At 35.8% G+C, this 14,636-nt stretch overlaps 1 protein-coding gene across 1 annotated transcript in view; it reads left to right on the top strand.

The window, feature by feature from the left end:
- The window catches only part of LOC127425389 (CUB and sushi domain-containing protein 3-like), a 701,868-nt gene extending 687,519 nt beyond the window's left edge, over positions 1 to 14,349 (top strand). Inside the window, exons 64-70 of the mRNA XM_051671320.1 lie at positions 3,446 to 3,625; positions 6,502 to 6,567; positions 8,069 to 8,227; positions 9,410 to 9,522; positions 10,019 to 10,106; positions 11,179 to 11,314; positions 11,606 to 14,349. Coding sequence (XP_051527280.1) covers positions 3,446 to 3,625; positions 6,502 to 6,567; positions 8,069 to 8,227; positions 9,410 to 9,522; positions 10,019 to 10,106; positions 11,179 to 11,314; positions 11,606 to 11,765 — 902 coding nt within the window. The 3' untranslated portion in view covers positions 11,766 to 14,349. The remainder of the gene's footprint in view (positions 1 to 3,445; positions 3,626 to 6,501; positions 6,568 to 8,068; positions 8,228 to 9,409; positions 9,523 to 10,018; positions 10,107 to 11,178; positions 11,315 to 11,605) is intronic.
- Positions 14,350 to 14,636: the final 287 nt, after the last annotated feature.

The raw sequence follows: 14,636 nt of genomic DNA, 5'->3' as shown, positions 1-14,636 counted from the left end.
ATCTTTGTTTGTGTTCAGCAGAAGAAAGAAAGTCATGCACAGCTGTGATGGCATGAGATTGAGTAAATGATGAGAGAGTTTAATTTTTGGGTGAACTATCCCTTTAAGCCAGGTGTCATGGCTACTATGTTGGGTGTGAGGTATGCAATAAAATGCAATAAAAGTAACAGGGGCAAAAAAGAAAGAGTCTACAAACACATATGGCTTAGTAAATACATAGTAATAAACCGCAAACCCCTGCATTGAATGAGCAGCTGTAACATCCATCTGATCAGTGCCAATAATACCCATATTCCTTTGATTGCAAAAAGTAATTCTTGCTCTACAGCTTTAGATTATTAAATGTGTGATGTGATATGTCACTATCTGAAAGACATTCGCAGTTAATAAAAAACTTGGAGATTTGTTTAAAATAATGATTTAGTTGAAGCCAGACTAAATAAAATTCACTTAGAGATGAATTCATATTTTTTGAAAGGAGTAAGATTAATGTTCTACTTTTTCACAATGGGCACTTGAGTTCCTTTTGAATTTTTTCTGAATTATGTGGGCAATATATCTTACAGAGTTGTGACATCTATCTCGGCATACTTCACTGCTTCACTACATCTATTGACAAATTACTGACCGCTAAGTGATGAAGGTCTGTCTGTGCTGTTAGAGAAGGGTTAAGACAGACTAATGCCTAGAACAATCTATTTGAATTACTTTGCAAAAAAACCTAAAATCTCAGTTTGTAAATCAGTCAATACTTGCAGTAAGTTCCAGTTTTTCACAGACAGGCAGGATGCTTTTCTTTTTTTATCTCATCTGCGCATCTTTACCTGACTATCAAAAAATAATCACAGTCGATTTTTATATGTGTCACTGTGAAGTTGTTTTTGTATGATTAATTTTGAGAAAAAGAGTGCCAGGTTAGTGGCATCAAATCTATGAAAGATATTTAGAGTTTTGTTTGAAGCACTTGGAAGTAAACTAGATATCCATGAGCAGGACTGTACATTCCTACCATATATGCCACATGTCAAAAGCCTTTTTTGAAGATGGGCTTACATGGCCTGTGTTTAGATCATGATGGTTTGTCAACAGAAGCTCCTAAATCAACCCCATGAAAGAGAAAACAGCTGGCTTCCAATTTCACAAGACAGATTGCAATTCAGTTCAAGCATTTCAAAAGCCAATTACATTTTGCATCATGCCACTATCCACTATATATATAAGTTCTGTCATTGATTTGCAAAAATTAGGAAAATAAACAATGAGACGGCTTGGAAGAAACAGCTCTTCCCCCCATTTAATAGTAAGTCTGCGATAAAACAGCTTTTGTGTGTTTGCACTTAATCACGCCATTTTTCCCAAAAATAATCGAGATCATTCCATAATTACACGCTGTAATTTTGTTTACACAGAGCAGTTGGCTACTCACGGAGTCGGGCTGAGCGCTAAGTCATCTTTCTCATCTCCCTCTTCCATTTTACACAGAATTGGATAATGGCTGTCCTCTCCATCAGTGTTCCACTGGATTCATTTACAAACAATGTATTTATACAGCCTTATGACCTGCCCTGAGAATTTATACTTCAAATGAACTGTATCATAAACAGTTTATTAAAGTTATGTAAAGTCTATGTGTACAGAAAGAACGAATGGGTTAAGTTTATTGAATATTTGAAGTAATGTTATTAATGCTATGTAATAACACATTTATTAAACAGAAGGCCTGCCAATTGATTTAAAAAAATAATCAAATTAATTACATGATATGCTGATTGATTAATCTAAATATTTGTAAAAAAATCACATACACTCACTTTATTAGTGCCCAACGTGTCTATTGTAGCCCATCCGCCTCAAGGTTCGATGTGTTGTGCATTTTAAGATGCTATTCTGCTCGCTACAATTGTACAGAGCAGTTATCTGAGTTACCGTAGCCTTTCTGTCAGCTGAACCAGTCTGGCCATTCTCCGTTGACCCCTCTCATCAACAAGGTGTTTCCATTCGCAGAACTGCCACTCACTGGATGTTTTTTGTTTTTGGCACCATTCTGAGTAAATTCTAGAGAATGTTGTGTGTGAAAATCCCAGAAGATCAGCAGTTACAGAAATACTCAAACCAGCCTATCTGGCACCAATAATCATGCCATGATTGAAATCACTGAGGTTACATTTTTTCCTCATTCTGATGGTTGATGTGAACATTAACTGAAGCTTCTGACCCGTATCTGCATGATTTTATGCATTGCACTGCTGCCACATTATTGGCTGATTAGATAATCACATGAATATGTAGGTGTACTGGTGTTCCTAATAACCTGCTCAGTGAGTGTATCAATATTTGCTGAGAGAAGCCCTAAAATGAAGATTATTCTAAGATTAGCCTACATTGTTGTGACGAGTAAAGCAGCAAACAGAATCAGTCAGTATATTTTTTGTTTTATTTCCATATCATTGAACATAAGCTTATCATTGGCCTACACTCTACAGCAGTCCATTTTGCAATTGGGCATGACAATTTGTTGTCATTCTGAACGAGGTAGACTTGGTGGTCGTTCACATAGAATGCATTATTGTGCTCCATCTGCGCTATTTTTTAATTGTTGGCCTATGTATGCATGCGTTAAATTAACAGCTTCAGTGTTTTTAAGACACAGTGTCAAGTTATAAGTAGTTACACGTCTTGAGACCCCTGCCTTCTGTTTGATTATGTTGTGTCTGTGTGAACGGCCCATAATTCAGTGCTGCCTGCTCTGCTGCAATGTAAAATTCTTACTGAATTCACGTACAGGTCAGGAGGCATGATTAAATGCAAAATCACAATGTTTAAATTTTTTTATTAATTGTACCAAATTAACATGTAAAATTGACAGCCCTATGAAACAGTTATTTATAGTATTCGTGATTACATAGCATAACAGTTTCTCTCAAATGCCTGATTACTTTCTATTCTTCTGTGGCCATATTATTGATATAGTGCTCATGGATAGCAACTTTTATGAAAGTCTTTGATAAAAGAATGAGTCCAGTGCAGTGAGCCAAAGCCTCAATCCTGGCTACTTTTGATCAAAGTCATAGTGATGGTGGAGCTGTTGGAATGACTGAGTGAGCATTGGTTTGCGTTTGATCTACTGGTGTGACAGGTAAAGGTGCACTCCCTATAAGTGCAGTCTGCCAGCATGCATCAACCTCCGCCACACTTAAGGCTCTCTCAAGTCTCTGCCAGCTTCTGTAGGCACAGGAATATGACCGTGTCAGCTACCAAGAGGGAGCGCAAAGATTCTCTCCAAAGAGACGGGCTACTTTGTTTTTAAAGTTCAAACTTCATTTTGATTTTGCCCACTAAGTTTGAAGTCTGATTATATGGGAACAGAGGCAGTTTGCTGAAAAAGTAGTGGATGGATCGCACTTTCATGTCTTTTGTTTCTCTTATTCCCTCCTTTTCTTTGTAGCCCACAACTGTAAGCAGCCTGAGAGTCCCCCTCATGTCGATGTTGTGGGGATGGATCTACCCTCCTACGGTTACACACTCATCTACACTTGTCAAGCTGGGTTCTTTTTGTCGGGGGGGTCTGAACACCGCGTCTGCAGGTCCGATGGAACCTGGACTGGGAAAATGCCTGTTTGTCGAGGTATCAAACTCTTCATGTTGTCTGCAACCACATTTAAAGGAAAGGTTTAACCAAAAATGAAAATGCTGTAATTACTTACTCTAATGTTGCTCCAAACCCGTATGACATTTTTTATTCCATGGAACACAAAAGGTGAATTTGTATAAATGTTTTGACAGGGTTTATTCGCCAACATTTATGTAAATTTTGACTTTAGTCTGTCAAATTGGTGATTATATCTGGGTCGCAATTCAATAATAATGGACTTCTGTGCTTTGCGCAACAAGTGCTGAACTTACTGCTTTACTTCATTGTAAAGCCATAGAAGTTGCAAAAAGCAGAGGCAAGTCAGTAAAAAAAAATTATGGGAGGGAATAGTGTACTGTTCCAGTCACTGACCTCGTAACTTGTTCTGAGTTTGGTTGCATAGATCTAATATTCGTTGACCTAATATTTTCCCAAAAATGTAACTAAAAATGCCATTAAAATATTGATATAGTATTATGAGGTGAAATATCGAGACATTTGGAACAAAGTAAATTCTCCATACCATTTTAGTTCAGTCAGGACCACTTCCATCAAATGAATACTTGACTTGAATACTTGAATGAATACTTTATTCACTTATAGACAATTAAAGCAATCTGTTGGTTTTGGCGGTATGATTTTGTTATGGGCAAATTCTCTGCCCATCCATGCAAATAAAGGACATAAAAAAACCTAGGGGTAACAGAACAGATCCAGCAGAATTATTACAACGTTGTTCCATTTTTTTTTAACGTTTCTGACAGTGCTTCATGGTACAATTGTTCATTTGAATAACAGGTTAAATGTACACTTGATAGAACTTTAAATACTGTATATCAAGTTGGTAAGTCAAGAACAAGGCGCAATAACACATTGAAGATAGGAATTCCAAACTGGCAATCAATTGTAGTCTTAGAACACAGAACAAGACCGATGTAAGGAAAACTAAAAGGCAAGCTGCCATACAAGAGGTGGTGCTGGGGATGGAGGAGTGTGTTAAGTGCAGCGTGCATCCATGCAAAGGAATGACAGCTAAGGCAATGAATAAATGGAGGACTTAAATAGGACTGCTCTGATTTGAATTGGTAGATGTTTTGATTGCATCATGATCAGCTGATTGCGAGCTTGACTCACGTGACCTGCCTCAACTGACGCTACGCTTGATTTTTTAAAACTTAACAGAATAAATTTCTATCTATTCTCTATTATCACACATTTTGAAAAAAGGAAGACCAAACAATATCTTGCTTTTACAATAACGGTGTTTCTGCACTTTCTGCCAATGTGAGTGTGCGCTCCAGTGGGGTGCTGGAGTGCTAGCGTGTGGCCAGCGTGCTGCAGTGCTATGATTTTATCTTCCCTGTCTTCATCCTGCTGCTCTGCCGCAGTGCATGCACACAGCTGTACACTTCAGGCTTTCCAGTAATTACTGCATATAAACAGATGTGTTTGTCTATTAAAAAAAACTACCGAGTGGTCCACAGAGAGCTTCCGCCATATTTTAATGGGGGCCTTACTTTTACTATCATTTTCTGCGCCTCTCTCCTAAGCGGGAGGGGGTATTGTTTTTTACTTGCTACTTGATGTGTTGACATGTCACCCCGCTGCTGTCTGCAGTCTCCTAATATTTCTTTGTAAAAGAGAAAAAGTACACTACCGGTCAAAAGTTTTGAAACATTTGACTGAAATGTTTCTCATGATCTTAAAAATCTTTTGATCTGAAGGCATATGCTTAAATGTTTGGAATTAGTTTTGTAGACAAAAATATAATTGTGCCACCATGTTCGTTTATTTCATTATAAAACTAAAATTTATTAAAAAAACACTTTTATATTTTTATTGATGACTTGGGCCAAATAATAAAGAAAAGCAGCCAATAAGTGCCCAACATAGATGGGAACTCCTTCAGTGCTGTTTAAAAAGCATCCCAGGGTGATACCTCAAGAAGTTGGTTGAGAAAATGTCAAGTGTACATGTCTGCAAATTCTAGGCAAAGGGTGACTACTTTGAAGATGCTAAAATATAACACAGTTTTGATTTATTTTGGATTTTGTTTAGTGACAACATAATTCCCATAGTTTTGATGACTTTACTATTATTCTAAAATATGAAGAAAAAAATTATAATAAAGAATGAATGTGTTTCAAAACTTTTGACCGGCAGTATAGATACTATGTTGATAGTTCACTTAAAAAGGAAAATTCTGTCATTCACTCACACTCATGTTGTACAAAGAGAGAAAATTGTACGGGTTTGGAACAACATAAGATGGCAAAATTTTTTATTTTGGGGTGGATCATCCCTTGAAGTAAAAATGTCTTCTGTAGTTTTTGTTTTAGGGTAGTAATTCTATTTACAGTAAATCAAATCATACATAATTTAAAAGTTTTCTCTTCAGTAACATATGTTATGAGGCCAATATTACAAAAAATCTGTATAAATATAACGGCTGTTTTTAGAGCAGTGGAATTGGGGATCCAACTCGTGAAGAAAACAGAGAAGGATTTGCTTGTTATAGGCTAATAATAAAGTGTAGATGATTTTAAACCACTTTTATATTTCACTGATGTTCTGATGCAATAAAAAGTGTACCTTTGTGGTTTAAAGCTGATACTTTGTGGTATATATTTTCTATAACAGCTCATTTGTTTTGTTTGCTATGTTTATAGTTGGTTGTTACTATTAAAACCTTTTCTTAAGATATTACTAGTATTTGAAGATATGTTGTGCATTGACTAATATTAGTATGTACACATAAACAATTATTCACATTATAGAGCATGTTCTAGATCATGTTATAGAGCATGTTTTTAAAGAATGCTTAAAAATGAATGCCTTAATTCATATAGTATATGCTTTTTCTTTTCCAGCGGGTTCTAAACTATCTGAGAAACCTATTAAACCAGTCCCTGGGACACCGAGTCCGAAGCTAAATGGTGGGATCCCTATTATTATACAATAGGGTTTATGTTATATATTTAATCTGAAAGATTTATGACTGTGTTAAGTGCACCTCATTTAACTGCAGAGTCCCCACTTTTTGGCACAGAGCACCATGGTACCTCAAATACTTGCTATTAGTCATGTATTCTAGCCAACGGCCCCAGGAGGAGGGGACTAACTGATTAAAAACGGGTTCTAGTTAGTTTGACAGTAAAATAGACTGGCAGCCACAAGATAATCTGACTGAACTTTGCCAGACCTTCTCGGGGCATACAGCACAAAGATTTAAGCACTTAATAATGAGGCTCTTTCATGCAGGAGTACCTACACCAAATCTCACTCCTTTAAGCAAGCCACTTTGTAGAAACTGACAGAACAGAGACAACCTGAAATCCAGCGTGTTTCGAGAAACTAATGGATCTCAGAGTCAGTAAGGCCCCATTTACACCTGGTAATAACATCGGACTCAAGTGATCTGATTGTTAGTGAACAGCATGAAATGCAGGTGTAAACCTGGTCCAAAACCACATCTGAATGTCAGAAACACAGGCAACTATATCACATTTATAGTGTAAACGCTAATTAATCCTGATGGATCCAGGACAATAGCAAAGGACTGCCTACTCACCTGTCAATTAATCATTCCACCAGAAAAAGGGTTCAAACCTTGACTTTACTTGCAACTTTAGAAGAAAATAACCATCTGATCGGAAAAGTTTGGAGAAGTCTGTCTTGGCTGACCACTTGTGATCAGATCGCTGACAGTTCACTGTCTTTGTAAAAACTTAATGTGTTATCTGCCAACTCTGTGGCCATTTGTTTTTTATAAGACTCCATTATATTTATGCATTAGCTAAATAATTTCTTGTTGAATTGAGTCTTCATCGTGGCTTTATTTGACCTGATCAATTGTGTTATTCCTGTTTTAAATCTTTGTTTATTCACCTAAATCACAGTGGTTCTCTACCAGGGGGCTGGTGCCAATTAGGGGGCCTCAGGAAACTTCCAAGGGGGCCTCAAGTTGAATTAAAATTATTTAAAATAAGTTAATAAGCTATAATATAATAATCTAACTTGCTATAATAAAATCCAGATGTAAACTAGTGTCATATTTCTTATTTTAAATCAACAACACCCTTGAACAACAGATTTTTTTTATTTTTTTTTATTAAGGAACATACAGTTCTTGAAAGTTATAAATTCCCAAAATTAAATGTGATTACTTATTTTAATGTATTGACAATCCTAGTTTCTGTTAATAAAGTTTGAAAGCAAGCTGCTTAGTCAAGCTTTTTAATAAGGCAGTAATTAATTTTCTAACAGAGGTTTAATTTTCAAGTCATTATGTAAGAAATGTATAAATAAATTTCTGAAATTCTGTTAGATGTTTGTGTGCATGTGTGCAATTCTATTAGATGTTTGTTGTTTATTGTCGTTTTGCATTTCATTCCCTGGTTGGGTAATTAGTTTTTTCAATTGTTTGTTTGTTCACAGTTCCTGATGATGTATTTGCCCCCAACTACATCTGGAAGGGCTCATACAACTACAAAGGAAGAAAGCAACCAATGACTTTGAGTATTACAAGCTTTAATACAACCACGGGCAGAGTTAACGTCACATTAACAAGCAGCAACATGGAACTACTGCTTTCAGGTTAGTTTACTGTTAAACAGACTCACAGTGTAACTAACAAAACAGATTCAAATAAAGACATACAGTACAATCAATACAAATCAGAAGAGGCAAACAAGGACTTTTGAGTTCCCAACAGTGTTGAGTGAGTTACTCAAAATAAGTAATCAACTACAAATGACAAATTACTTCTCTGAAAATGAAATCAGATTACTTTACTGATTATTTCATTTAAAAAGTAATCACATTACTAATTATTTTACTTTTAAATTACTTTCTAAATCACTTTCATTGAAAGTAAGTAACTGTAATCTGATTAATTAATGAAAAATGCAATGTTACATTACTTTTTTTACTTTAAGTAATTACAGTAATTAATGGTTCCTAGTATCACAAAATTTGATTTAATCCATCAGGATAAAATTAAACTAGACTGATAACATTGTTGTTAACGACGAGTTAGATCATTAAACTGGCTTTATCAGCACCTTCCTTCCTCCATCCTCTGCCTCTCGTGAGACAGTCTTTATATAAAGCTGACATGGGCTTTACATCATCGAATTAATCTTAGATACTAAAATTGGCCTCGCAATTGGCCAGCCATCAGCAATAATCACCAGAAAGGTGAATAAACCTCCAGTCACTCGTGTGAAAAATGGACTTGTCTAGGAAATGTCGGAATGGTAATATGATTATAATGATGGAAGCGACAATGGAGCATCAACTGATTATTCATCAACAGAGGTGTTCGGAACACTCTAAACTGCAAAAAAAAAAAATTCTTTCTCAGTATATTTGTCTTGTTTTGCAGTAAAAATATCTCTAGACATCCTTACAACAGGATACAATTATGAGAGGCAAAACGACAAAAGATATTTAGAAATCTAACAAAAAATGTGGAATGCAAGTGTGGTTTTCTCAATTTGGTTCTTAATTGTAGTTAAGAGTTTGGGCAGTTTAATAGGAGTGCTATAGACAGCAGTGTCACAGTAAATGGATCTCGGCTAATGCTAGGCTTGTGAATACTTTTATTTTGTGGCCAGACTAAAGTGAAACAAGAAAATGTGTGTGTGGGTGTGTGCATGCAGTTCTGATTGACAGTTAGGAACAGACATAGACAGTGACTAAGAAGAGAACAGAGCATTGAGATGATGAAACACATCCATGTGAGACATGTCGACAGCTCTCTGTTCTCTGCCATAGGTGTCTATAAGAGCCAGGAAGCCCGTCTGATGCTGCTGGTGTTCGACGTGAAAGCGTCCTCTCCCACCACTCTCAGCAAGATCAAAGAAGAGCAGTGGACCCTGGATGGATTTGTATGTGCTCAAGACAAAATCAATTAATATGTGTTTTTTTATCTTTTTAAGTTTGTAGTTATTTTATATGAAAGGGTAGATCATTATGTAACAAAATGACTGCAAACTGTTGATGTAGCGCTAAGGTAAGTGGCTATTGGCATGTCAAATGTAAGTGTAAAACATGATAAATCTGTATTTCATGCCTTTATTTTTGCTTTTACTGTGAACAACATTAATGATTATAAGTGGACAGCAAAGTGCTTCACAATAAAAAAATGTATTGCAAAAATGTTGCAAATAATCTCATTAAGATGGTTGGTTTGGTTCAAGGCTTAGAATTCTTTATTGAATTCTTACATTTTTTTTTTAAATGCCAGCTGAGAAAAAGATGAGAAAAATATTCGTGGAACTAAGGTCACTATAAAAGTGGGCCACCGCTATTGGTCTCAGTAGTAGCAGTTTGCAAGCCAATTAAACTGTTTCATTGGTAACTCTTTTTTCATTGTCCACTCAGGTGTCTGCAGAGCCAGATGGGTCCACTTTTGTCTTTCAAGGCTTTATACAGGGTAAAGACTACGGCCAGTTCGGCCTGCAAAGGCTAGGTATGGTATCTATCCTGTTGATTTTTTCTGTATGTTACATTGTTTTTAGAGCTTTCAAAATTAACACATTAACGCATGTGATTAATTAAAAAAGTTTAACGCGTTAATTTTTCTTAATTGTCATTAATGCATTTACCATCAATACAGTTAAACCAGCATAAACATTGGTTGGAAGGGCAGAACCTTTGCGATGTGTCCGCCCAGAGTCATTACACTGATGCACACTTCACAAACACAGCAGTGATTCAGTGTCAGTGATAAAGAGATGGGGAAAGTTGCTCTTAACGCTATTGTTGCACAAAACAAGCCCAGATGGAACTTGTGACAAAAATCAAGCATTTTTCAGCCTAAGTAAGCCGCATTTTAATTACCACAGAAGCACGCCAAGTCTTAACTATCAGCAAAACGCAGAATGAGACGTTTTTGTCTGCAAGCGCTTTTCATGTGGAGTTCAAAGCAGTGTTTGGAGCTGGCGCTGGTGCCCTAACGCAAATCATAAACACAGCTTCATGATTGCTGTAACTAAACGGATAGCCACAGTCTGCCGGCAGATTAATATTGTGGAGAATGAGAGTTTAAGAGATTTAATGCCCATTGCAATGAATATGCAACCTGTGGGGAGACTAGTTCTTTCAATTAGTCAAACTCCCACTTGGACTTTGGGAAATGTTTAATGTTACTTGAATTATTTAATTGCATTTCTATCTTTATATAGTGGAAGGTTTTGTTTGGAAAATGTTAGTAAAGCATTATATTGTTACATTTATTTCTTAAGAAGGAAAGGAATACATTTTTTCTTAGAGTCAAATTTCAGCACTTTCAAAATCTGCTATTAATCGTGATAAACTACGAAAACATTATTTGAACAATCGCAATTAAAAGTATATCGACTGACAGCACTAATTGTTTTATTTTCTTATTTTCATCCTAAACTATCACTTTATCTTCCTCACTGAGCTATTTTGATTCAATAGTATGAACATTAGTTATTAGTTACTCAAGTACAGTGCATGATGATTGGCTAGAGTTTGCCATGTGAAAATAACAAAATGTGTCTCTCCATCTCTTTTAGGTTTGAATATGTCAGAAAGTAATAATTCGTCAAATCCACCACATGGTACAAACAGTAGCTCTGTGGCCATAGCAATCCTTGTGCCTTTTTTCGCCCTGATATTTGCAGGCTTTGGATTTTATCTCTACAAGCAGCGGTAAGTCTAGCTGTCTATCCGTGTTTGCCAAAGTTTGGCAAGTTGTTATGCTAGACAAATCAGAAAGAATTTAAAAATGAATCAGTGACAAAATCATAACCATTTGTTGCCGGATGGAACGAAATGTGAGAGATCATGTCTTTTGAGACATAATTAGCTCTTGTCCAGGTTATTGAATATGATCGTGTTCACACCATACACCCTGCAGTCTTTCCAGTTAAACTCTCAAAGCTGATCCAGATTTTGTTCTAATGTCATGTCTTGTTTGCCTGTGTTGTCTTGCTCTAACAGGACTACTCCAAAAACCCAGTACACAGGCTGTTCAGTTCACGAGAACAACAACGGGCAGGCTGCTTTTGAGAACCCAATGTACAACACAAATGCAAAGTCCGTGGAAGGCAAAGCTGTCCGATTTGACCCCAATTTAAACACAGTCTGCACAATGGTATAATTAGGTGTCCGCCTGACGCAAGAACATGGATTTTTGTTAATGGGTAAAGCGTTTTTTCTTTGTTTTGTTTTTAGTCAAGGTGGATACAATTCTAGTCATGGACGGATTTATCTCGAAGAGGATGACTAGCACAAGCACTGTTGCCCTTCCTCTGATATTTAAAGCACACTCTTCAGGAACCGTGTGACCATGTGTGTCCGCAAAGAACATATGGAATATGAAACACATTGTCATGGGTGATTTTTTGAAGACTCGCTCTTAAAACTTCATGACGGAAAGCATGAAGAGATTCTTCTGCTACCTAATCACACTCCGTGAGTGCTTCTTCACAATCGACTGGGTATTTTTTTAGGGTAAAGGAATCTGTACATCTACTTGCATATATATGAGGAGCATTCACCACCTATATTTTTGTGCTATACGTATATTACCACATGGGAGAAGCAAAGAGAGAAAGATTCTATCAAGAGTTTATACAGAATTTAAAAGAGTTGCTCTTCACATTGACTGACGCAAATTATTTTTAATGATACATGATGTTTTATTTGCAGTTCTTACATGGGCATACCTTTTAAGGGACAGCTCGCCCAAAAACTGAAAATTCTGTCATTATTTACTCATCTTGATGTTGTTCCAAACCTAGGCAGAGCCTCAGTCACCATTCACTTTCATTGCATCTTTTTTCCATTCAATGAAATGTGACTGAGGCTTTTGTGTTCCAGAGAAGAAAGAAAGTCTTATGGGCTTGGAACAACAATGACAATAATGACAGAATTTTCATTTTTGGGTGAACTATCCCTTTAAGATCATAGCTGTGATTTCACATTGAGGCATTCTGTGATGTGTTTGTTTAAAACGAAAGAGAATATGTGACAAAATATATTTGAAGTGATGTGTGGAATAGTGGTTCGTCAGTACCTCTTGAGGAATTTTTTTAATAATTGCTGTAGTTCTTTTATATGAAGTATTTATGTTTTTCTGCTAATAAGCACCCATCTTCACTATAGGCCATAGGACACATTTCAGCATTTTAACCTGAAGACTGCAGATTAAATTTTGATGAAATTTGTATTGTTCTTTTCATTTTTGTTATTTTTTTATTTATTTTTAATTTTTTTTTAATTTTTTTTTATTGTTGTTTCTGGAAGGAAGTGTCATTGAGCTCCATGTGTATTTGGCAGACAAATATTATGTGATAATTTGGTCATTATAACAACTTATTCAACTTAGTACTATTATTCTATAAAATTTGTATAAAATGAAATGCACTTGACATTTATACAGTATATTTTATATAAACCTCAGATTAAATAACATCAGACAAATGCATGTTTCTTAACTAAAGTATATTGATGTATGGTGGCAACAATATGATCTTATCTATCGTGTACATATGGGCCATGAAACACTTTTCCAATTATGTCTGACCTTGCTGTAATACAGAATAAACAATAAGTACATCCACATTCACTACCAAAAGTAAGTTATAATGCATTCAACCTTAGAAATTGTGTAGGTTAGGGTTAAAGTGTATTTCGTTAAAATAAATACAAAAAGACTAGGATGAATGTGGAGTTTTTATTCAGAATATTACACTGTAGGCATATCACATTGACAAAAAATGAAAAAGTAGTGTTATGCAATACAGTCTTGCAACACTTCAGTAATTGAAATTACAAACACTTTATGACTTCATATTTAGCAGGGTCAGATAATGCTGGTCACGTGCTTCCAGGCTTCAAAGCTGTGAGATTCATTCCAGTGCCTTCTAAAGTATTCACCACAACATTTTCCTAAGCAGGTCAAATGAAAGGATGTTGATAATGATTATATGTAAGAAGAATAAGTGTAGATGAGCCGTTGTGCATCAGCAAGAGTGAAAGCTGCAGACTTCAGGCAACTATGCTGACATCGCTGTCCAGGAGTTCCAAAATCATACAAATCAACCTGTGATATTTTCTGCATTCATTTTTGCACTCAACATCAGCCATAGGGATTTGCAGTCTTGCACGCCATTGACATTAATGTATCTTTTTTTAATTGTTTTTTGTTTTGTTTTTTGCTGTAGGTTATTATTATTTATTTTGTCTACAACATGGCAGATTTTTACACAGTGCCTATCAAAAACCATATGACCCAGGTCTGCTGCTTCCTCAATTCCTCTACTCATTCTTCACCTCTGCCATAGGTTTTTTTTTATTCTCCCTGTCAACAAAACTTGTGGTTGAATATCTCTGATGTTTTATCCAATGCCCCAGCCCGTTCAAGACATTTTAAGTTCTAAATTCCCAACAACAGCTTTTGCTATAACTGACTGCAATAAAAGAAAACACACATTTATGATAAAAAAAAAATTGACACATTTCGATTGAGCAGGTGAATATTTGCAGTACAGCTGGGTACTCCTCCCATGTTAATGCATTCAAAATAGATGTAAAAAAAAAAAAAAACCAAGGTAAAAAAAGAATTAAATTTTTTTTGTAAAGAAATATATTTTTATGAAGAAATTATTTGTAAAATGTATGAAACTATTATGTAAATTTTCAATGCAATGTAAGATTAAAAAGGCTAATTCCTTTTTTAATGAGTGTTCCTGTTCTTTCTTGGTGTTGTTACTTTTAGTTTTGTTGCCGATGGTGTCCTCAATTCGATAAGGGGTTCAACCTCTTGTTCCTTTTGTCGAATTAAATCATTTATGAAAGTTGTATGTTTAGCCTGATCTCACAGTGAAATCAGAAAGAGTAGATCAACTTTTCTTTCATCAAAATCAGTATATGTTGACCGAAATTTCGAAACACTGCCCCCAGTGGCCAAAGCGGTAAGTGTTGTAGGGCTTATGGGCACGTGTGAGCTCCATTTATGTCCAGGAGA

This window comes from Myxocyprinus asiaticus, chromosome 34 (genome assembly GCF_019703515.2).
Source record: "Myxocyprinus asiaticus isolate MX2 ecotype Aquarium Trade chromosome 34, UBuf_Myxa_2, whole genome shotgun sequence".
Classification (NCBI taxonomy): Eukaryota; Metazoa; Chordata; class Actinopteri; order Cypriniformes; family Catostomidae; genus Myxocyprinus; species Myxocyprinus asiaticus.
This window is presented reverse-complemented; position numbering and strand designations above follow the sequence as displayed.